Below are 24,402 nucleotides of genomic sequence, written 5' to 3' on the forward strand. Positions count from 1 at the left end.
GACAATGTTGATAATGATAAGCACTAGATAAAGTTGAAATGAAGGTAATAGAAGATGGTGAGGCTGAGAAAAAGATTCATCTCCTACTTTGATACCATTGTGGGAGAGGTGAAATGTTAAAAGTGCCCTACTTTGATACCATTTTAGGAGAGAAGAGAGTGAGAATGGATAGGAGAAAGACTGCAAAGAGTAGGTTTTTGATACTGAAAAAAAGAAGAATCAGCTTATAAGCTACATGGCCCTATTTATAGAAGGCAAGATGCACACCATAGCTCTAGGTCTAATTAATGTATTTAAAATGTGTTCATATGGGGGATTTTCTCGAGGTGTTATTAGGATTTTTTTTCCTTTTAAAAAACAAGTGTGTTCACATGTTATGACATACACTAAATATCCACTCAGACAAGGATCAAATTTTCTAACCAGATAGTCATATACACAGAATTTTTAAAAATTATGAATCAAAATGGCATTTATGAGTGCTGCATATGTGATGATTGATGTTATATTTTTCAGGCACCAGATTTGGAAAAGTTACTGCCTTCTGAATTGATAGTAGACACGGACTTGGAACTTGAATTAAGATCACAAGGCCATAAAAGAGTTGCAAACATTCGTGAACAGGTAATCCTTATTCAAAGAAAAATGATATATAAGACCTATTGATGTTTAGAACATGACAAATGAACTAAAATTAAAACCAATCATGATAGTTAACATTGAGAGAAGAATGTCTCAATATTGAAAATATATTTTCCATGATAGCTGGGAATGATTTTGGGAAAAGGGTAACCTATATTAGAAACTACCATCATATTCAAAGAAAAATTATATCTAAGACCTATTGATGTTTTGAACATGACAAATAGGTCAAGATGGAGAACTTGAAGAAAGATGTAATGGTTGAACGGATAAAGCAAGAGTGTTGGAATAATGTTGCAGTTCCAGGTATGACGTGGTTAAAAATGGCATTTATAACTTTGTTTTGATAGAAAACTTGAAACCAAACTCTTTCTCTCCTCTTTCTCTATTGGTTTGTAAAGGTTGATGAACCCTCTCTTTTTTTAATTCCAAGAGGGTTTTTGGATTAATGAAGCTTGAGGGCCTCTCATTCTTTTTTTTTCCGTAAAAATAACCTCTATTCTTTTTTCCCTGAAGGAGTTTTGAAATGACCTCTATCTTTTCGTAAAAGGAAAATGACCTCTATCTTTTTTCGTAAAAGGTAATTGTATTAATTACGAAAAAGTGACCTCTATCTTTTTTTTTTTCGTAAAAGGTAATTGTATTAATTACGAAAAAAATACAAGATTACTTGATTACAAGATACATGACGACAATCTAAGCCATCATGTGAAGAGGTTCTAAGTACTACAAGTTACAAGGTCATGGCAATGACGCAGAGGAAATTGCCATATGCCAGGGACGTAAGTCCTCCCTAGAGAGCAAATCAGAATGCTGGAGAAGATCTAACTGCCAATACAAGAGGCCCTTAAGCCTCGCAATATGCCGTTGAACATTATAGGCGGAGTCAAAAAGAAAAGCATTCCGAATGGTCCAGTTATGCCAACAGCCCCAATATCGAAGAAAGTGATACATGAGCTTCATATGTGGCTGTGCCGGAGTGGGGTATTTGGGCTGCCCAAAAACCCAATCAAAGGGGCGCAGGGTGAAACCAACCACCCCTTGCCAAACAACTGACAAAAATAACCAGACTTTCTTAGCGATGGGGCAAGAAATAAATCGGTGGCGGGCGGATTCCACAGTAGTGGTGCAAAAGAAACAGTTGCCATTGGAGATTCGTCGCTTGGAAAGAGCTGAAGCAAGCGGAAGACCACCAATCATCACTCTCCAAAGAAAGACTTTATATTTGAAGGGTGTCTTGTTCAACCAGCCCTCCATCACAGTTGCCCTCCACCATGACCGGGATTTACGCAATCCCCATAAAGCATTCGCTTTAGTAACTAGCCATTGATGATCTTTAATTAGAAGATGATACACTTGGTTAGCAAAAGCTTTGCTTAAATTCAGCCGGCCTTGTAGGTCCCAATCCTGCCAGGGATGATCCGAAGCAAGGGCAGGAAAGGGTTGTCTGCTCTGGAGCACCCTCAAAAGGTGTTCCCATAAAGGCCTATATCCATGAGGGATCCTGAAAAGCCTCCTAGCTGTGCGAAACGATATAAGCACATTGCGACTGGCAAGGGTGGCATCCGCAACTGAAGACAAGCCCAAACGTGCCATCCGGTTGAATTGTGGTCTAAGCTCATGTTTACCTTCCCATGAAAGTAAACGCGAGACTGCCAGCAATTCCAATTGAAAAGAGTTAGTAGCTAAGCGATCCTCCGCTGGATGCCACTGAGCCTTCTGGAGGACTAGTTTCCAGGAACATACCAAATGAGTAAGCAGCGATAAAGAAGAACTGGAGAACCGCGAATCAGCATTAAGAACATGCCACTAAGAACTCCGGATTTGGGTATTGCCATGCAGAAGCCCATGGCCCTCAAGGAAATAACGGGCTATATCGACCTATGGATGATGATCCGAGCACATGGCGCGGAAAAGAGACCAACGGAGTGCCTGCATGTGAGTTTGGGCATCTAAAATAGCTCCGCCACCCATGCGTTTGGGGGTGCACGCATGCGACCAAGAGATCCAGGAAATACCTGCATTCAATGAGTCCTTCTTCCATAGCATGAAACGAATAGATTGAGTAAGAGCATTCAGAGTCGTAGTAGTCCAGGGCAACAATGGCAAGAAATATGTGAGCATTGGCAACATAATTGTCTGGGCTACTTTGAGGCGAACATGGAAGGGCCAGGCCTGAGACTTCCAATACATAATCTTAGCCACCATTTTCTGAGAAATCCACTGCAGAAGCTGCTTTGGGGGAACATCAACACCCAAAGGGTACCCAAGATGCTTGACAATGGAGCCACGAGGAACAACCAGACCCTGCCAGTCCAAGGACTGCAAATCCGACTCCATGCAGCTGAGAATGGCTGATTTGAGCGCATTGATACGAAGGCCGGACTGACCAAAGAGACCCCAAACATCCAATGCTTTTCAAAGGTTATCCTTGTCCGCACGCAAAATCATAAAGCTATCATCCGCCAGGGATTGGCTAATGAAGTGCTGTCCTGTAGGAAGCGACAGACCGGCCAACTGAGAAGAGGATGCCATATGAGATAACATCGAAAGAACTAGATGTGTCGCAAGGGCAAAGAATAGAGGGCTCAAAGGGCACCCCTGTCTGACAGAGCGGGTAAGGACAAATGGCTCAGTAACACCTCCGTTCAGCATGACTCGCGAAGACGCCACAACGCTAATGGTATAGATTAGACGAGACATCCGAGCACCAAAGCCCATAGCAAACATAAGTTCAGCAACGAAAGACCAGTCCAGATAGTCAAAAGCCTTTTCCAGGTCCGGTTGAATCAGTACTACCTCCTGATGAGAATGCCTTGCATAATCAATTGCCAGTTGAGCATTCAATACATTGTGCAGAATATTTCGGCCCTTAATGAAACCATACTGGAGAGGGTGCACAATGGCAGGGAGATGCTTATGGAGCCGATTCGCCATTACTTTGGAAAAGATTTTGTACATTGAACCCATCAAAGAAATTGGGCGCCACTGTGTCAACTTAGATGGCGAAGGAACTTTTGGAAGCAGTTTAATAAGTCCTTTCCATGAGGAAGGCATGATCCCCGTTTCCCACACCTGCTGAAACAAAGCCTGCAATGGTTTCGCCAGTTGGGTAGCAAAAGCCTTAAAGAACTCATTGGTGAGACCATCCCAACCTGGACTTTTGTCCTTGGGCAAGCGTAACAAGACGTCCATAACCTTTGCCTCACAAATATCTGACTCCATAGTAGCTTGCATGTCCTGCGGAAGCTGATTGCGGACCAGGTCATAAAAAACCGAACGGGCCTGAGTAATTTGGGCTGAAGGTGGAGAAGTGGAACCGAGAAGGTCGCGGAAATAATTCCTGCACATATGCACAATAGTCTGCGGATCCAGGATAAGGTGGCCTTCTGCATCCTCGAGTCTGGTCATATTCTCTCGAGCAGGAGAGGCGTGGAGAGCTCGAAAGAACTTATGGGTCTGACACGCACTATCTTGCAAAGTCTCCGTCAGATGTTGCAATTTGGCCTGCTGATATGATTTCAACTGGAACTTTTTAATAAGATCAGCCACCCGCATGGCCAGTGCGAGCAGAAATGCATCATTCGGAGTGTCCACCAGCAGAGAATGGACCAAAACCAACAGGTCCTCCACTGCCTGTCAACGCCGCCGACAAAGAGAGGCATGATAGATCCCATATTGCCGAGCAACCCGCTGCACATTAGAGAGCAATTGTTCAAATGACGCATTGCCCTGAGAGGAGAAGTCCAAGAAGAATCTGTCAATCAATTGCTGCATATAGCCCTGAAAGATGGCATGCTTCAAGTAAGACGAGTTGAAACGCAAAGGGAGTCTCTCCAGAAATTGCTTGAAAGGTGCAATGGGATGTGCAAGCAGCTCGAGCTGCAGAGGGAAATGGTCCGACAAGGCATATTTCTGCAACACTTTTATTTCGAGCATCTCGGGAAGAAAATCATCATTCTGCATGATATATATACGGTCCAACCGCGACCATGTTGTTGCATATTGGGCAGAATGGAAAGTAAACCTTGTAGAAGACGGGTGTAGCCAAGACCAGAGATCTTCCTTAAGAACAGCAAGAGCCAACTCATGCCACATACGACTTTCCGGCGCATCCATCACCGAATGCTCCGATGTGGACTGGGAAGAATCAACACACATATTGAAATCCCCCATGAAGAAGCCCCGTCTGCCAAGTGACAAGGAGGTCTGCAAAGTCTGCCAAAGCTCCCGATGAGATAACGAATCATTCGGAGCATAGAGGCCAAGTAACCATAAGATTTCCCCTTCGAATAAAATTTCAATCACCAAAAAGTGGCCATGAACATCATTTTTAATAAGAACAGGCTGATATTTGTCATGTACAATCATGAGCACACCTGAATAATGCATGGCCTGTGTCCCTGCATAGAACAAACGAAAGCCATGGCAATCCACAACTTTTCCGGCTTCACCGTGACTCTTGTGCTCAACAACGCACAGGACATCCCACTGATTCTCATACAATACAGTCCACATGGCATGTTGCTTGTGTTGAGAACAAATTCCTCGCACATTCCACGTGGCTATTTTCATGTGTATTCAAAACAAAATCAGGTACGAGGCACAGCTTGCCTCGATTTGACTTTGTCGGCGAGAATGTCCAGGACTCCCTCGTCCAAGAAATCCGCCAACACCGCAAAAGAGTTCTGAGGACCAGATTTGGAAGTAGACGGCATATTTGCTGGCTTGGGGTTGGAACGGGGATAACGACGGTCCCACGGGGTAATGACGTTGCCTCTGGTATAAAAAACCAGCTTAGCAAGTGGACCCTTTGGACGATCCGAATACATTTTCCTGGCGGGCTGAGGACGGGGGGTAGAGGAAACCATAGCAGGAGTAGAGCGCTCGGAAGACTATTTCCTTCCTGCGCATATATGTACGCATGGAATCTTGTGAGGTAGTAGGCACAATATCATCCATGTCAGCAACAACCCTGTTGCCTTTTTTTGCACGTACTTCAACCCAATCAGTGGCACGGGAATCCAGACCTGAAACCTGTTGTTTACCTTTGTCTAAAACTTGAGGCGGGTGGATAGTATCCAGCGACGGAGCATCACACACCATATCTTCCATGAGCGGCACAACATGGCCAACATCTGAAGTGTGTTGCTGCTCCGGGCATTTGGCCATAAAATGCCCGAACTGTCCACAGGAAAAGCAATGTCTTGCAAAATTGTCCCATTTCAAACGAAAGTGTAACGGATGCATGCCAGAGCAATTGAGGCATAACCAAGCAGGCCTTTTCCTTGCAGTGTCCCATAACATACACAAGCGGTTGCGATTCATAGCCCTGAGACTGGGAGGGACTTGAACAGTGCCCACAACGGCCATAGCATCCTTCAATAGTGGCCAATAAACAGCCGGACAATTTTCCACTTCTACCCACACAGGGCATTCACGTTGCAGCAGACGCTGAAAATCTGCCATTGGGCGCCATGGAACCACATGAACCAACCGGCGATAAAAAAACAAAGGCAGTTTAGACAGGAGAGCAGCACGGTGCGTCTCAGATTTCAACAAGACCTCAAAAAAACCTCGGGACCCAACAAAATCTCTTCAACACATTCCCCTTGTAGCAGACTGTGCAGCCATTGGCGAATACGGGAAAGCAGCGGGATTCGACTAGTGAAGAAGAGTATCACAACGCGATCATAAAACACCGAAAAGGAGCGTAGGACAGTTTTTGGGTCCACGGTGGCTTCTAGAACATCGTCAAGTGCAGAGTCAGAAAAGACTTCCTGATTATGTTGAACATAATCGCCAAGCAGAGTGTTGGCAAATTCCAGCAAATGCTCCCAGTCAACATCCTGAGAGTCCACAGAATTCGAAGCAACCTGAGCATAGGAACGATCCTGATGAACACCTATCTCTTCCGAAGTATGCTTGGTACGTTTACCCGCAGGCTGGATGTCAGGATCAGGGGGCATCTCTTCGGTGCACGGAACCATATCCTCAGATTCCTCAGCATCAGAATCCGGGCCAAGTGCTGCCACCGTTTGGTCTATGAAATCCAGATCCAAACCAGCCATCGTGTATCACGATTTGATCTCGAAGGAGGACTGACGCACGGTGAATAGCGGGAAACGCAACCTTGTCCTCCGCAGTCGCGATCTGTCCCAAGAGGGCGCGCGGCAGGGCACAACCCTAACAGTGCAGGGGCAGGAGGGTGGAGCACAGGGCGGGCAGGCGATGACAGAGGGGGGATAGTCGGAGTCGCAGGGCAGGGGCGAGGCGGCAGCCGAAACCCTAACACGTAGGGCGAAAGGACGAAGCGCAGGCGCAGAGCTTCAGAGACCGGCGACAATGCCAGTGGCGGGGCAGGCGACGGGGCAGGCTCTGGGGCAAGCAACGTGATAGGCGAGGGGCGTCAGGAGCAGGCGACGGGCAGGCAACCGGCGTCAGCAGCAAGCGGGACGGCAGACGGGCAGGCGACGTGCAGACAGGACTGCAGATGGGCAGGCGACGGGCAACTGGTGACGTGGCAGCGTGATTGGGCAGAGGATAGGACGAGACAGACGGTGGGACACGGGACAGAAGACGGAACAGGAGACGGCGGCGCTCAGGACCGGGACGGCGGACTAAGACGAAGGCCGACGGGGCTGAAAGGCAACGACAGGGATCCCCGCCCTCAGAGCAGACGAGTGACGAGCGACGGCTACGCCGTCTGCACTCCGATGAAAGCAGCTGACAGATGGCGAAAGAGGGGCGGCGGTATGTCGCGACCAGGATGCGCCATAGCTTTCGACACGCACTCTCTCTCTCTCAGTTTCTGAGACTCTAAAAATGACCTCTATCTCTATCTTTGTGTCTTTCTCTCTCTCTCTCTCTCCCCATCCATCCACCGCCCCTTTTCTGGTATATCCCAACATGGGCAGTGTATTGTAAATCACTTTATACTTTGCATTGTATATAATTGATTACCATTTTGTACGTCACACTATGATAGCAACTGAGTATCATCATTGTACACGGTTTTGTCTCATAGGCCGATTTCGGCCTCAACAAATGTTAATAGATCTTTCTTTCTTTCTCTCTCTTCTTTGTTTACATAAGTTTCTTTTCCTTTAGATTACAGTTTCTTTTCTCTACTTTCAAAACATGATAGTTCCTTGAACTTCAGATGTATCTACTTTTGTCTCATCAGCTGATTCTCTCTCTCCCCGGTCTTCAAGAAGAAGCGAGGAAGAAAAACCGAGGGGTGATGGGTAGTGCACGTAGGTCTAACGAGCGACCATAAAAGGGCCACCATATGAGTCTTTGCATCTAGGATGGCCCCACCACCCATGGTTTTTGGGGTATAGACATGAGTCCTTCCACAACATGAATTACGCATGCTTTGTAAGGGCATTCAGGGAAGCAGAATTCCAAGGTAGAAGTGGCAGAAAATAGGTGAGCATGGGTAGCATGATGGCCTTTGCAACTTTCAGACATACATTGAAAGGTCAAGCCTGGGATTTCCTATAAACAAATTTAGCCTCCAACTTTTGTGAGATCCATTCTAGCAAAAGTCTCCACTGAATCAACCTCTAAAGGGGTACTCCAGATGTCTAACAACATTGCCATGAGGTATTATCGCCCCCTACCATGCCCAAGAGATTCCAAGCATCCAATGTTTTACGGAGATTATCCCTTTCTACATTGAGGATCATAAAGGTGTCATCCACTAACAATTGAGCAACAAAATACTATCCAAAAGGAAGAGAGAAACCGGACAACTACCTAGTGGCCACCATATGGGATAACATGGTAAATACTGGATGGGTTGCTAGAGCAAAAACAAAGGACTCAAAGGGAAGCCTTGTCTGATTGAACGTGCAAGGGGAATGAGATTAGTGGTACCACAATTTAGCACGACTTGGTTCATGTATATCAACTGAGACCTATGTGGTCCAAAACCCATGATGCGCATAAGCGCTCTCGATCGACACACCACTGCTCCTGCCCCCGCCATCGCAACCCGTCGAACCCCCCCCCGCTGATGTGACGCGTTCCCCATCTCTCACATGCTGGCCACCATCGCGTTCTTGGAGCCGCCGACAGCTTCCGCCATTGCACCGACAGTTCCCCACACCCCTCCCCCCCCCCCCCTTCTCGTCCCCATTCGCGCCAGTCCTATGCCTCCACCCCCCCACCCTCGCCTGCCCTGGGACCGTGCCCTGGGACCGCCCGCGTCTGGCTTCTTCCCCCCTGGCCATCTGCTGCCCCCCCGCGCGCGCTCTCCTGTCTGGAGACCCGGCTAGGCGGTCACACCACTGCTCTGAAAACAACAAATTTTCCCTCCCCCCCCACCCCAAACCTCCAGTTGCTTCCTCCCCCTGCAGCAACTCCCCCCCCCCCCCCCCGGTAGCGCAGTAGCGTGTTAGGTAGTTTCCCAGCAAGGATGTGCCGGCGCATTTTGCGAGTGCCCCCCAGTCAAACACCTTGCGCATCATCCTCTCTGAGGAACAACTCTTAGCCATCCATGCCACTGAGCTGGAGTTGAAAGAAACAACATTCTTCGGTCAGGTCGTTGGACACTCCCCATCGAGGGCTTAGCTGCGGGATTGGCTCCACTCCATGTTGCGCATTGGCACAACGCAGATCGTGGAGGCAGTCCTCATGGGCTGAGTGATTTTCATGGTTCGACTCACCTCCGCGGATGTAGCTGGTAAGTTAGTGGAGAGTTCGCCCTATGCTTCCACGAAGGGGGTCATCTACATGATTCCTTGGTATAGTGGCTTTACGGTGGAGACATCCGCACTCCACAACAGATTTCTCAGACATCCAGTCACTCTACTTTTCCTTGGACTGGCGGTAGAGTACTGCTAGTTAGTGGAGGACTTTGGACAGCTCTTCGGCACAGTTCTTCTTGCCTCCTTCGCAGATGCAGTGACAACTGCAAGAGTCCGGAAGGTACGAGTGGCCGTGAAAGACACAAAGAGTCAGGGTTGCACGCGTACGTCGAACGGACAGGTTCGTACCATACGAATCGTACGGTACGTATCCGTACGTATTCATACTGTTTCGTAAGAGATTTTAGACGTGTTTTGGCCACGTATCTTGTGGGACAAGGCGAGCTATCCAGAGATTTTCCGGGCGAAACGGGCTTGGGAAAAAGGCACAAACTGGGCACAATTGATCATTTGCGACACACACACACGCTTGCAAGTCTCTCCTCAGCCCTCCCTCTTGTCTCCAAGACTCCAAGGCTGCCTCAAGCTTCCATCCCCTCCAAGCTCCCTCTTTCTCTCTCCTCTTCCCCTTTTCTCTTGAGTCTTCCTCCCATCATCTCCCTTTTCAAAGTTCGTTCTTCTTTCAACTTTCCAAGTTTCCCCGATCCCCTCCCTCTTCAAGGCTCAAGCATCCTCTCACTCTCTCCTCTTCCCCCCATCCCCTCCCTCTTCAAGCATCACCTCCGATAGGAGTGACAAGTCTCGACTCTCTTCTCTTCATTGGGCCTCGCCTCGGCACCATGACACGCGAGAAGCATGAGGCCTTCAACTTGCATGCCATCCATATGGGGAGGGACATAAAGAAGTCCAACTCCCACATATGCAAGTATTGCAGGAAGAGCTACACAAGTGGTGCGACCCGGCTTCTCCAACATCTTTCCACGATGGGGGGCAAGTTGCTCTGTGCAAGTTGATCCCTCAACACATTGTGGACGAGATTCTTGCCAAGATCAGAGGGGGATCCACTAGAGGAGGAGGTGGCGGATCGGCGGTGGCGGCATCTACACCTATGCCTACTCATGAGGAAGCCTCAAGACTACCCCCCTGCTCTCCTGCCCGTTACGTCACTGTGTCCCCGCCCACCTTTCATCGTGCCCTTGCCTGTTCGTTGTGCCCCTATCCTGGCACTTCGTTGTGCGCCAACGCCTTTGACTCCCTCCCTCGCCACCGGTCACCAGCGCCACTGCCAGTGCCATCATCCCCCCCCCTTCGCCACCAGCGCCATCTACTCCCTCGCCAGCGCCATCGTCACCAGCCACCAGCGCCATTGACCGCCCCCTCCCCGGCGAGCTAAGGAGTTGGAGCTAATGGAAACAACAATTTATGGTCAGGTAGTAGGACATTCCCTAGCCAGGGCCTAGCTTTAGGACTGGCTCCACTCCACGCTGTGCATCGGCACAACACAGATCATGGAGGCGGTCCTATTGGGCCAAGGCATCTTCATGGTCCGCCTCAGTTCGGCAGACGCAGCTTGCGAGTTACTCGCCAGTTCACCATATGCATCCACGAAGGGGGTCATATACATGGTCCCTTGGTACAGTGGCTTTACTGTGGAGGCGTTTGTACTCCACAACAGGTTTCTTCGGCACCCGGTTACCCTTCTTTTCCCCGGATTGGCGATTGAATACCGCCAGTTGGTGGAAGACTTTGGGAGGCTCTTCGGCACTGTCCTTCCCGTGTCCTTCGCGGATGCAGTGAGAGCTGCAGGGGTCCCAAAGGTACGGGTGGCAGTGAAGGAGGTCAAGAATATCCCATAGCTCCTAGAGATTGAGGCAGGCGGGCATTCCTTTAGGCAGCAGTGCCTGCGCTCCCACGACTTTGGGCATCAGACAGTAGTTTGTACACTATTCGGAGCCAAGGCGGCTCCACCCACAGGTCTGCAGGTGGACGCTGACGGGTTCACACGGGTTCAGAGGCGACAAAGAGGGAGACAGAAAGGGGAGGCACAGCCAGCCCCTCAGGCCCAGCCTCGTCAGCAGGGTGATGGCGGACGAGCGGCCCCTTCTCGGCTGAGCACTCCACAGCCCCCCTTGTCTGCCCCACCCGACAGGACTGCTCCCCCCCACTTTCTCCACATGCGCCACAGACTGCCTCGCTTGTGTTCCCAACCCTCCCCCCCCCCCCCCACCACAGCTGCCATGCATCTCTAGCCACCCCACCATATCTCGATCCTCTTCACCCCCATCACCCCCCTACTGAGCACCCCCCCTGATCCGCACCTAGGTCAGGTGAGCCCCCCCAGGCCCACCCTCCCTCCCATAGGAGGTGATGAGCCATACACACCGACCTCCTTTGCATACCATCAGTCCTCCCCGTCCACATAGGCACCAGCTTATCAACCCCTGCCACCTGCCATACTTTCCCGAGACAAGCAAAGCTGCTGGCACAAGAGTTTTTCCGTAGTGGCCCATGGTCCTACCTGCGAGTTGCGGAGTGCGGAGAGTTCCTACTACCTCTAGAGGTGGGGATCTTCGTGGTTCGTAAGTCAAGGAGGGGCAAGGTCCACCTACTAGCACCACTGGATGGACCAAACTACACCTTCTTTTTTCAGTCATCTTACTCAGATGAGTGGATGACTATATAGATGCAAGAGGAGTTGAAGAGTCAGGTGGTGGATCACATCTTCGAGTGGATGGGAGATGAAGGATTAGCACTGTTCACACAATAGTGGCCAGGTTGCATGATGGACATTAACTGGAGGGCTGGCGCTGACGTCCTGCATTTGAGCATTATCTTTCGAGCCCCCCCCCACAGTGGAGAGCGCCGAGGGACGTGATCGAGTGGCCCCTGGCACAGGCGGCCTGCTTCTACCAGTGCACAAAGTTGCGTTTTTCAGCATGGCTGATAGATGCATTGATAGTACCACCTGGAGCATCTATCACCCCTATGGTTGGGCCGAGGGCCACCATGGGGGACTGGAGCTCACCATCCAGACCGGTGGCAAAACGCACCTGCATGCCTCAGTCTCTCTTCCTCATCTGTAGCATCCACATCGAACAGATGCCTGTTTGGTTAGTCACAAGTTTCCCCATGAGCCTACATCTTGCATCTTGGAATGTGAACAGTCTCCAGTACAGTGGGGCACGTGGCTCGAGGAAGCTGATTGTCCGGCAGGAGTTGCAGCCTGCCCTTGCCGGACGGATAGACATCTTGCATTTACAGGAGTACAAGCTCACCCTCGCCCAGGCTTAGCGGGTTGGGAAGGTACTTCCGTGCAGCTCGCATACTTATGGGGAGCAAGCCATAGGTGCCCACGGCAGGAGTGGAGGCGTATGCACCTCTATTGGCCCGAGTCTCACCACTTGTATACGAGACCACGGGATGATAGTGGTAGGAAGGGTTCTATGGATCAGATTGGATATTGGGGACTCGTATATTGGACTCCTCAATGTCTATGCCCCTGCGGAGGTTAGGGCACGTAGCATGTTCTGGGTGGAGATTGTAGCTGGACTCCCAGAGGTGGACTCCTGGATTATTGGAGGAGATTTCAACAACCTGGAGGCTTTGAAGGAGCAGCAGGGCAGAGGAAGAAACTACCAAGGCATGGTTGGGGAGGAGCAGGAGGCATGGGAGGTCTTTTTGCTTGCAGTCGGAGTAGAGGTCGTTGGACTTTTCCTGGGGATACAGGCAGCTAGGTGGAGCCTTGTTGGAGCGGTTGGACAGGTTTTATGTGGGAGAGTGGGGAGGTTCTCGTGCAGGCCAGATTGAGCAATTGGCAGGCACCACATTATTCGATCACTGCCCGGTTCTCCTGGCACTTGATCCCCCAGCATCCACCCTAGATACACGATCCTTTCGGATCCCTGACTCGATCTATAGGAGGGAGGAGGTGTCGAGACAGATAGAGCAGATTTGGACCAGAGAGTGGGTCAGGAGGGGTAGGATAGTAGAGAAGGTTGCAAAGGTCCTAGCCGAGTACAGGCCACCAATACTAAACTCAACCCATTCAGGGGCAAGTCATATGCACTCCTAGGGAAGTGCAAGATCGCAGTCTCTATCGAGTCTAAGAGCCTATGAGTCATCTTCTATATATTGCCAAATACGAAGGATGCAAGTCAAGAATCGATGTTAGGATGCACTTTCAAGAAGCAAGCACAGTGCAACGTAGATTATGATCTGCAGTGTATTCACCTTGCCATTGGCAACGTTGAAATCGTGACAGCCTTTAGCAAGGGCAACGAGGTTCCACGCAAGCTTGCCATGCCACCGATAGAGTGACCTAGGACCGAGCCTAAGGAGGGGGATCGTGAGAGCTACGTAGAGATTATTGCAGGATGCACCAGGGGACCCCACCCTCCACGCATAGGAGGTGCGTGTGCGTGCAGCCATTGCTGGCCTAGAGGACAGGTGCTCGGAGTTCTCTTTCCGCACTTCAGCAGCCTTTTGGGCGCGGAAGGGAGACACGATGTGCAGGGAGTTTTTCTAGGTGCACCAGCCCCGCACCGCGGGAGAGCAGATACGCAGCTTTAGGGATCAGTATGGGAGGACCCGTTCTAGCCATGATGAGGTGATGGAGATTGCTACCGACTATTACACGTGCCTCTTTTAGCAGGAGATAGCTTCAATTAGAGGACAGAGATGCAGGCAACAGGTATGGGATCACACCCCATCCCTCGTCATAGAGGAGATAGGACACACCCTCTTAGCCCCCTTTACAGAGAAGGAACTAGAGGAGGCTTTCCATACACAGGATGGGCAAAAATGCCCGGGGGAGGATGGCCTCTCCAAGGCTTTCTTCACTACCTACTGGGAGGTGGTGAAGGTTCCCCTACTGAGGGCTTTCCAGGAGATCTTCACCTCAGGAAAGATGCCACGGAGGCTTTCAGCAGGCCTTATCAGTCTTCTCCCCAAAGGGGGAGACCAGTTGGGGCTATCCCAGTTGAGACCGATCACCTTATTGTCAGTGGCCTATAAGGCTCTGGAAAAGATGATTGGTAGACGATTACGCCATGTGCTTCCAGATATCATTCATGACACACAGATAGGCTTTGTCCAGGATAGGAGCATCCTAGACAATGTATTTACATTCTTTGAGGCGACAGAGTGGGCTCAGCACAGTGGGCAAAGACTGGCAGTACTACTCTTGGACTTCAAGAAAGCCTATGACAGGGTGGACTGGGATTTCCTAGAGGGTACCATGGTGAAGTTGGGATTTCCCCACGCTTGGATTCGCGGGGTCTCCGGCCTGTACAGATTAGCCACCAGCAGGGTTCTCATAGGCGAAAGGCCAGGGGAGGATTTTCGGCTGGAGAGATTAGTCCGATAGGGCTGTCCCCTGGCCCCATACCTGTTTCTACTCTTCACAGAGGCGATGTCTCACTTCCTTAGGTCATGTGTGAGCGGACTACGCGGCCTCCGACTTCCAGTGAGAGAGGAGACTGAGTTGTTAGACTCAGAGTACGCAGACGACACAGGCCTCTACATAGAGGACAATGAGGTGATGTTGGAGAGAATGAGGCTGGCTCTTGATGTGTTCTGCGTTGCAACGGGTGTGAAAATCAACTGGCGAAAGTCGGTTGGTTTCCTCACAGACCCGGACTCCAGCACGGAGGGGGGCGTCCACTTGGGATTTAGATGGGTGAGCAGAGGGTAGACCGCCGATACCTAGGGTTCCAGGTGGGAAGACTAAACACACTTTGGAATAACCTTTGAAGTAAGAGGACACTGGGCTTTACCTATATCAACTTCTAGCCGGTCGAGCCCTGGTGGTTATCCAGGTCCTCCTAGCGACGGCCTGGTACATCGCCTCGTGTTGGTGTTTCTCCTTATCGTTGATAGCGCAGCTTCGCCGCCTAGTGCGGAATTTCCTTTGGTCTGGGTCTGATGGCTCCAGAGACTCCAAGGCCAAGGTGGCTTGGGCGACCATCATACGACTTTGATCAGAGAGAGGGCTTGGGATCATAGACCCAGAATATCAGAGTATGGCCCTCTCGGGTAAGCAAGTTGTCTGCGGTCTCACACCAGGCGGGCAGACCTGGAAGGTCTTACTGTAGGAGGGCCTTCAGGACTGTAAACCGAGGCTTGGCGGTGAGTGGAGGCCATCCCTAAGATGGATCTTCACTTCAGCCCAGATCACCCTCCCAGATCACCTTTCCTGCGGAGCCTACTCCGCGTGTGGTAGGGCCTCCGTAAGGCCCTAATCCAGAGCCCCCCAGGTTGCCAGGAGGAAATAGACCGTCAACCGGTGATCTCGAACCTCCAGGTCAAAGATAGGAAAGGGGCACAGATAGATGAGTGCCCCCACATCGAGTGGGCTGGGTGGGAGGCCGGCCCGGCTCGCTCCATCAGAACATGGCGGGAGGTGTACAGGATGGCAGACAAGGAGATGCTACAGCGAGTATCAGGGTGCACGAGAGGAGTGGAGTTGAGGAGAAGAGAGATAGACGTAGCAATACCTAGCTCGCCCCCCCGATACGAGAGACGATAGGGGCCGGGGAGGTATGGGCAGCCAGGTTCTCTCCAGCAGGCATCCCTCTTCAGGTGGTAGGTAGAGTGGGTGGTGCCCCCCATGGGACCTTTCTTGCCAATCAGGAGGGGGGACGTCTGGCCCTTGACAGAGGGCAATAGGATGGGAGGATTGCCACCCTTTCATGGAGGAGGATTCGGGTGGTGGGTCTTCAGGGGAAGACTTGGCGACTAGACCCCTATGTTTTCTGGATGGAGCTTAAGGAGTGGCACCTTTGGATCTGGGAGGGTAGACCTATTGATGAGTTGGAGTGGGATCCGAGAGAGTGGCTATGGCTGGCCTTTGCAGTTGCCAAAAAGCCACCCAGGTTCCTAGAGTATACTGCCAGGATTGGCAGACATGTACTGATGCAGGAGGATATGGATTGGGTGCCGTCACGTAGCAGGCACTAGGCGGAGTACAGCATCACGGAGCCCTTCTGACGGACCTTTTGCCCCGCCGCCTATGGGATAGCTAGAGGCCGAGGAGGGTGTCATATTTTTTATGGCTAGTGGCACATGGAGGTTTGGTGGTGGGAAGCTGGCTTGCCCAGATGCAGAAGGAGGGAGGTTGTAAGCGTTGCACACAGCAGCCTCTAGAGACCCCAAAGCACTGCCTTTGGTCTTGTGAGGAGGCGCACCTTGTGTGGAGAGGAGCATACTGTATCCTTCGACGTATAGCCCCCAGCCTTGGGTGTATTTCATGGGGAGCTTTCTGTTGGCAGGGAGTTAGCCAGGGCCGTCACCTTTTGTATGAGGCCGGGATGCAGGACACGATATCCATGATCGAGGCAGGGTCATGTGCAGTGGTCGGTCTGGAGGCTTTACCCATCTGCCAGGTACTGGAGCCCACAGCAGACCGCTCGGAGATATGGGAGATCATAGGGAGTCTTACTGGATGGCATATCTGGAAGGCGTGATGCCGGGTGGCTTTCGGCGGAGAGAGACTTTCAGCACTTGCGACCTTAGCGGAGCTATGGACCTCCATGACCCCCCGCACCCCCATGCCTTCTTGCCCCCATCCCCCCTAGACCACCTTGAGAGGCTTGTATACATGATGTAGTGGTGACTTTGCATCAGCTCCAGTTAATCTGTTGAGCATGAGCACTCTGTTGTAATCAGTTTTTTTGAGTAATATAATCAGCCACATTTTACTTGCAAAAAGAAAAAAAGAAAAAAAAAGAGGAAGCCTCAAATGTAGGCCTATCTTCGACCGATGCGGGTGAGGCCTCCACCATTGGTGGTGCCGACTCCACATCCGCTTCGGGCTCCGGCATTGGCAAAAGGCAAAGGTTAGAGGCTCATGTGGTATCGGAGAGGCAATCCTCTCTCTCTCAAGCTTCCGGTCATACATGTGGATTAGTTGCCTTTTTTAGAGAAAGGCAACGACAAGTCGATGTTGAGATTGCAGGCACGGTGATCGAGTGCAATCTTGCATTCAACATCCTAAAGCATGAGCAATGGAAGAATGGTGAGAACCATTGCCAATGTGGGCCCATGTGAAGGATGGAGTGGCGTCTCATACAATGATATTAGGACGAAGAAGATTGATGACGAGGAGAGGATTGATAAGGCCCTTGATCCTATTCGCGCCGCATGGACAAAATACGGTTTCTCCATTCTCATAGATGGATGGAGTGACTGTAAGAAACGGGGTATCATCAACATGCTCGTTTAATGTCCACTTGGCACATATTTTTTGCGGGCTGTAGACACCAGCAAGAGGGGAAGAAAAACGACCGGCCCATTGATCTACCGCCACATTCGGCAAGCTATCATTGAGGTACACATTGTCTTTTTATGGTTACTTTCATTATTCATGAATCATAATTAGAATTTTCAAGACATGATTTATCTCTACCCGAAGCTTTTATAATTTGTGCCATGTATGATCTGCTTGTAGGTGGGCCTGTTGAATGTGGTGCAAGTTGTGACCGACAATGCATCCAATTGTCGGTGCATGGGCCGTTTACTTGAGGCTGAGTTTCCTTCGATCGTGTGGACTCCATGTGCAAGTCATTGATTGGACTTGCTCATGGAGGACATTGGGAAGCTAAAATGGGTGAAGAGGGTGGTACACAAGGCTACATTTGTTGTCACCTTCTTCATAGTGAAGGTGAAGGTGCTTGCGATGTATCGCGAGCATAGCAAACTTGAGTTGAAGAAGCCTTCTTCAACTAGGTTTGCTTATATGTGGTTATTGTTGGAGTGGCTTTATGAGGTGCGGTCCGCCCTACGCCAAACAGTGGTGGCCACTCTATGGAATGAGTGGGATGAGCTTGAGATAGAGGAGGCGAAAGCCATGCAGCGGTTGTGCCTTGATGAGAAGTTTTGGCAGAAAGTCTGTGGCATTGTGATTGCCGTGACTCCCTTTTATAGGGTGTTGCGCATGAGTGATTGCGAGGGTCCACCATGGGCCTTCTCATTCACTTCTTCAGAGCGGCATTGGTGGAGGTACGGGCTTGCACAATGATCACAGATTCTCAGCGTGCATACATCATAGAGATAGCAGAGAGGAGATGGGCATGGATGCATAGGCCCATCCATGGTTTCGCAGCATTGGTGCATCCGGCCTACAAGTCGTCGGCGATCATGGATGACAGAGAGCTTCGATCAGATCAGCTTGCATATTTGACTCGTGTGGTCCCCATAGATGACCACAACACAGTCCTAGAGGAGCTTGGATGCTATGCAGACCAGAGAGGAGATGTGGCATTTTCTTCTCCCACTTGTTGGAGAAGGGAGTTACTTGTAAAGCCTCTATTTTGGTGGCAAAACTTTGGATATGCGCTGGAGACTCTTCAGCCCTTGGCCATGAGAGTCCTTGCACAGGATTGCTCTTCGGGTGCATGTGAGAGAAATTGGAGTGCCTATTCTCTCATTCACACGAAGATTCACAATCGTCTTAGCACACGACAGTTAGAGCGGCTAGTCTATTGCCGCACTAACTTGCACATGATGAAGGCCATAATGAGTATGGGTAGTCCAAAGCAGGTAAACACCTAGCCAGAAAATGATAAGTCAAGTTTAATTTTGAAATTTGTTGGTTTCAACTTGTTACTTTATAGTATTATACTCAACAATTTAGTATTTATAATCTATTATCTTATGTGCATTGTGTAGGTGAATGTTGATACATTCAAGTTGACGGGCGACACTCTTGGGAGTGTGCATCAGGAGGTCAATGAGGAGGTGGAGCAGATCTTTGCAGAGCTCTATAGAGAGCTCATAGCAGCAGACACCTGTGACACTCCTAGTCAGCGTGCTCGTGGGCGAGGAGTTCGAGTTGCCAGTAGGGGCATGGTCATTCTGCGCCCTCCGAGATCGATGAGGGGTGGTTCAGGTGGTTTGCAGACATACATCAGACGGGGCTCTAGTAGCTCTTGTCCAGTCCCTGATGATGACATTCTCCCCTTGCCTAGAGTTAGACCGTCATTGTCTAGGGAGCCATCATTTGATGATGATGGTAACCTTATTAGTCAGGATGAGTATGAGAGTGCCTCATCTTTCCATGACGAGGAGTCAATTTCAAACTCTCTTGATGAGTACTCAGATGATGATGATGATGATGCTGATGATAGTGATGCCTCATGAGTCATCCTAGCCTCTAGGCCTCAGCTCTCTCGAGTCTTACCTTTTTGTATCTTCTTAGTACTATCACTGATGATTGTATCCAGTTTCACTCATTGATGATTGTATGATGTATCTAGTATACTGTATCGTTGCCTGCATGTGATGGCGAGGGATTTTTACCATGTATTCAGCATATTTTGTAATGGCACTGCTAGTTTTACTTTAAACATGTGTTCTATTATTTATAGTTTTAAAAAAAATGAAGTAAATTTTTTTTTTGTACTAATATCGTACCGTATCTTATAAAATCTTAAGGTACCATTTAGTACCGTATTTTATCGTACCGCACCGTATTGTACCTTTTGTACGTGAGAACTATGCAAAGAGTATGCCCAAGTTCCTAGACATTGAGGCAGGAGGTCACTCCTTTAGGCAGTAGGTCATTGTGACAGGGGAACCAGGGCAGTACCTGTGTTGCCACGACTTTGGCCACTAGGTAGCAGATTGCACTTGTTTCGGAGCCAAGGCAGCTCTGCCGACAAGCCCGCAGGTGGACGCTGACGGCTTCACATGGGTCCAGAGACGACAGAGAGGGGGCCGCAGCCAGCGCCGCAGTCGCAGCCTCGAGAGTAGGGTGTAGGAGGGCGAGCGACGGCCCCTCGGCAAAGCACTCCATACACCAACCCCCCCCGGCCCGTCCGACCCACCGACAGGTATGCAGTCCCCCATAGCCACCATTGCTACAAACTAGCCCACTTGAGATCCCATAGTCCCCAAACCCGCCCTCACCCACCTCCCGAGCTCCCCCCCTCCCCCCCCGCTGACCGTGGCCCACAGTCCCCCCCCCCCCCCTTCCAGGGCCACCAGCTCCCCCCCACACCCACCACATACCTCCGACCATCCCTCGACCCTCTTCCCCTCCACCATCTCCCTTGCCGAGCACCCCCCTTGATCCCCACCCATGTTAGGTGATCCCCCCCAGTCCCACTCCCGCTCCTCCCATAGGGGATGAGCCACACATGCCTACATCCTCCTTGCACGAGCAATCTTCCCCCTCCCACACAGCCATGAGCTCATCTGCCCCTGCCACTCGTCACACCTTCCCAAGACAGGCATAGTTGTTGCCACAGGACTTCTTCCGTAGTGGCCCATGGTCCTACTTGAGAGTTGCGGAGCATGGAGTGTTCCCACTACCTCTAGAGGTGGGGATCTTCGTGGTTTACAAGTCAAGGAGGGGCAAGGTCTATCTACTAGCACCACTGGATGGACCAAACTACTCCTTTTTCTTTCAGTCCTCTCACTCAGGGGATTGGACAACGACACAGACACGAGGAGTTGAAGAGTCAGGTGGCGGACCACATCTCCCAGTGGATAGGAGAAGAAGGACTAACACTGTTTGCACAACAGTGGCCTGGTTGCATGATGGACATTAACTGGTGGGCTAGGGCTGAGGTCCCACACTTGAGCATTATCTTTCGAGCCCCTCCGCAGTGGAGGGATGTGATCGAGTGGCCCCTGACACAGGTGGCCCGTTTCTACCAATGTACGAAGTCATGACTCTCAGCATGGCTGATAGATGCATTGATAGTACCATCTGGAGCATCTATCACCCCTATGATCCGGTGGAGGGCCACCATGGGGGATTGGAGTTCGCCGTCCAGACCTGCGGCAAAAGGTTTGCATCAGAAATATGCCTGAGAAAATATTGTGCGCTTAAAGGATGGGCAAGGTGTTATGATGACTGATCCTGCCTCTATTATTTGGATGACTGTTGACTTTTATAGGGCCTTGGCAGGCCGGCAAGACATTCTTTCTGATGCTAATCTCTTTGCTCGAACATATATTTGTGATTAGTTTAGTAATCAAGTCAAAATAGAATGGGTGAATCTAATGGATGTTGATATTTTTGAAGATGAAGTGGAAGAAGTGCTGTCTCACTTGCCTCGAAGGAAAAGTCGAGGTTGGGATGGGCTTCCTAATGAGCTGTTTTCAGCCCATGTGCTGTCTCACTTGCCTCGAAGGAAAAGTCAAGGCTGGGATGGGCTTCCTAATGAGCTGTTTTCAGCCCATGTGCAGCTGCTTAAGGACCCATTAACTTGCTTGTGTCAGCAAGTGTGGAACTTTGGTATGATGCCTGTGGATTGGAAGATTGTTGTCATTAGGTTGTCGCCCAAGGTTCTCTCTCCAACCTCTTTGAAACAATGGAGACCCATTTCTATTATGGGATCGTTATATAAAATCTTCTCCAAAATTATTGCCAACAAATTGCAGAAAGTTTTTCTGCACCTCATTCATCCACGTCAATACGGTTTTATTAAAGGTTGGAATATAATGCACAACATTTTGAATGTTTAGTTCGGAATTGACAATGCCAAAGCTTCTAGCTAGCAGGCTGTTATGCTTCAGCTAGAAGTTGAGAAGGCTTTTGATCATGTCAGTTGGTCTTTCTTGCGGCAATTAATGTCTACAATGGGTTTTGAGCCCCGTATGATTTCTCTAGTTGATACTATCAGTTAGGGTGCTGTGGCCCGTACTACTCTTAATGGAGGGATTATGGAGGAAATCGCCTTATCCCGGTCCCTTTGCCAAGGCTGTCCTCTCAGCCCTTTGCTGTTTGCCTTGGTAACTCACTCCATGCTCTCATTACTGGATAAGTTGGCAGGTTAAGGTGAGATAGTTGGCTTAATTCTTCCTGGTGGTGACCAACTTGTGGGTCAATCTTTGGTAGATGATTCTTCTATGTTCCTTAAGGCAGATCGTATTAATGTTAACCGGGGAATGGTGGCTTGGAATCTTGTTGCTTTGGCATCGGGCCTTCACATTAATACTCGAAAATCCACCCTTCTCTCTTGTATGGAGAATGATCTGCAAGCCTTGGGCTGGAATGGAATTATGATCACAAGGGGTAATATTACCAGACACTTGGGATACCCTATAGGTGTGGAGGTTGCTCCCCGAGCCTTTCTAGATTGGATGGCCTCCGGAATTCATGACAGGTTCATGTACTGGAAATCCTAGAGTTAGCCACTACATGTTAGACTAAAAGTGGCTCAATGTATTATGATTAGTATGATCTCATTCTTTTTGCCACTGCTTCCTTGGACTAAGAAGTCCATTTTGGATTTGGTTTAGCCTATTAGATTTATGCCCTGGAAAAAGAAAGGCAATCGTTTGGGGCAGGTATGGATCTCCTGGCAACATGTGACCACTCTGAAAAGGATGGGGGGTGCAGCTTTGTTAGATGTCAATTTGCATATGGCCGCTTTGAGGCTTTCCCTGTTGTAGAGTCTATGTACTCACAGTGTCATCCTTAGTCCAAGACATTGCCAAATTCTTCATAGAAAAGACTAGCATCTCTCATGGTAGCACGGTTATTCATGCTTCCTGGTGGCATGCGCTTAATTCTACGAGGCCTTTAAAGGTCTCCCAATCTTTTCTCCTTTCTCATTTGATAGCTTCCTGGCAGGAGATGCTTCGTTTTGCAGTTTAGCGTCCCCCCCGGATATTCGTAAAGAGGAAAATTCGCTGCAAGGAGAAATACTGGCTTCCTCAAGGTTATTGGATTGGCCAGAAAAAGTTTTGCAACGAGATAAGTTCAATCGGATGGCTAGGTTGGGGTTGAGGACACTCCGTGATGGTGTTATTCCTGGGCAGCCCTGTCTTTATTCCTTTAGGCGTATTCGTCAGTACTTTAGGGTGCCTCGTGGATATAGGGACATTTGGTTGTCCATACAGGACATTCTTCAGAGGTTCTTTCCTTTGGCTGCGTTACAACCATTGGATCCTAGGCGTGACTAGATGTTTGTGCTTCCTGATGACTTTGGGAAAAATTCAGCTAATTAGATATATCATCAGATGGTGGAAGCCAAGAGATGGGTTATGGGAAAAGTGAATAGGTTATGGCATCATAGGGACAATAAAAAGAAGTGGCGGGAAAGATTTATCCAGCTTTGGAAGTCTAAGGTCCGGTATCAAGGAAAAGTGTTCATGTGGTGGCTGCTCATTGGGTGTCTTCCAATGAGAGAAGTGCTCCATGCCTGAAAGATCTCTGCTGGGCGTTGTGTTTTCTGCACTACGTGTGATGAGACATTGCTTCACCTCTTTGTCTCCCGCCTTGTTGTGTGACAGATCTGGAATTTCATTTCCCGTGTGTGGTCCTCGATGACTCAACACCACTTATCAGTTCATTCGTGGAATACGGGAGATATGTCCTCTGTGCCCTCTTTAAGTTCAGATTGTTCATGCCTATTTCATTTCCTTAGATGGGCAGCCCTGTGGCATATATGGCGTACTTGCAATGCCTTTATTTTTGATTCAACATCAGGCATCCATGGGCATGTGGCCCATGTGCGAGGAATAGTGTTATGGCAAATCCCCTCTATGATGTCAGCGGACGTGGTTCTTCCGGATATTGTTGCTCCCTAGCGATTGTTCGCTCTACTCCAGCTGTTCCTTTTGTGTGATTTGTTAGTACTGTTCATGTAATAGGTTGTTCTGGTTGTTTTGAGAGCTTGCAGGCCTCATGTAAATATTAGTTACATAGAGAGTGAGAGAGAGAGTATGCTGACCTGATGGTCTGATGTAATAGAAAGTAAGAGATACAAAGAGAATGTTGACCTGATGGTCTGATGTAAATATGCCACTTGTATTTCTCTTGTGATTAATAGAATTATCCATTATGAAGAGAGAGAGAGAGAGAGAGAGAGAGAGAGAGAGAGAGAGAGAGAGAGAGAGAGAGATATATTAACGTCTCTAAAAGGCCAATGTGGCCTATGAGACCAAAGCAGTACATACAATGATGGTGTGTTTCTCATCTAGAACGAGAAAAAGATGAAAAGATGAAAAACATACCTATAAGACTGAAAAGGAAATGAAATAGTGTCCCATAAAAGGGAAACATGTCAGTGATCAGAAAGTGAGAGTAGAGAAAGGAAAACTCTCCATCAATGATATGTTTGTTCTCTAGGGAGGTGTATCTCTGCATAGGTGA

General features: G+C 49.5%; 1 protein-coding gene and 1 pseudogene across 14 annotated transcripts in view; both read left to right on the forward strand.

Moving 5' to 3' along the window:
* The window catches only part of LOC148030783 (uncharacterized), a 385,751-nt gene that overhangs the window by 132,635 nt on the left and 228,714 nt on the right, over positions 1 to 24,402 (forward strand). For all 14 annotated transcript variants that reach the window (XM_087684297.1, XM_087684298.1, XM_087684294.1 and 11 more), the window contains exons 15-16: positions 517 to 624; positions 870 to 948. In XM_087684297.1, coding sequence (XP_087540423.1) covers positions 517 to 624; positions 870 to 948 — 187 coding nt within the window. The remainder of the gene's footprint in view (positions 1 to 516; positions 625 to 869; positions 949 to 24,402) is intronic.
* LOC148030785 (uncharacterized) lies at positions 17,764 to 19,433 on the forward strand (annotated as a pseudogene).

This window comes from Lygodium microphyllum, chromosome 9, assembly GCF_053477565.2.
Source record: "Lygodium microphyllum isolate KBCC chromosome 9, Lygodium_microphyllum_v1.1.10, whole genome shotgun sequence".
NCBI lineage: Eukaryota > Viridiplantae > Streptophyta > Polypodiopsida > Schizaeales > Lygodiaceae > Lygodium > Lygodium microphyllum.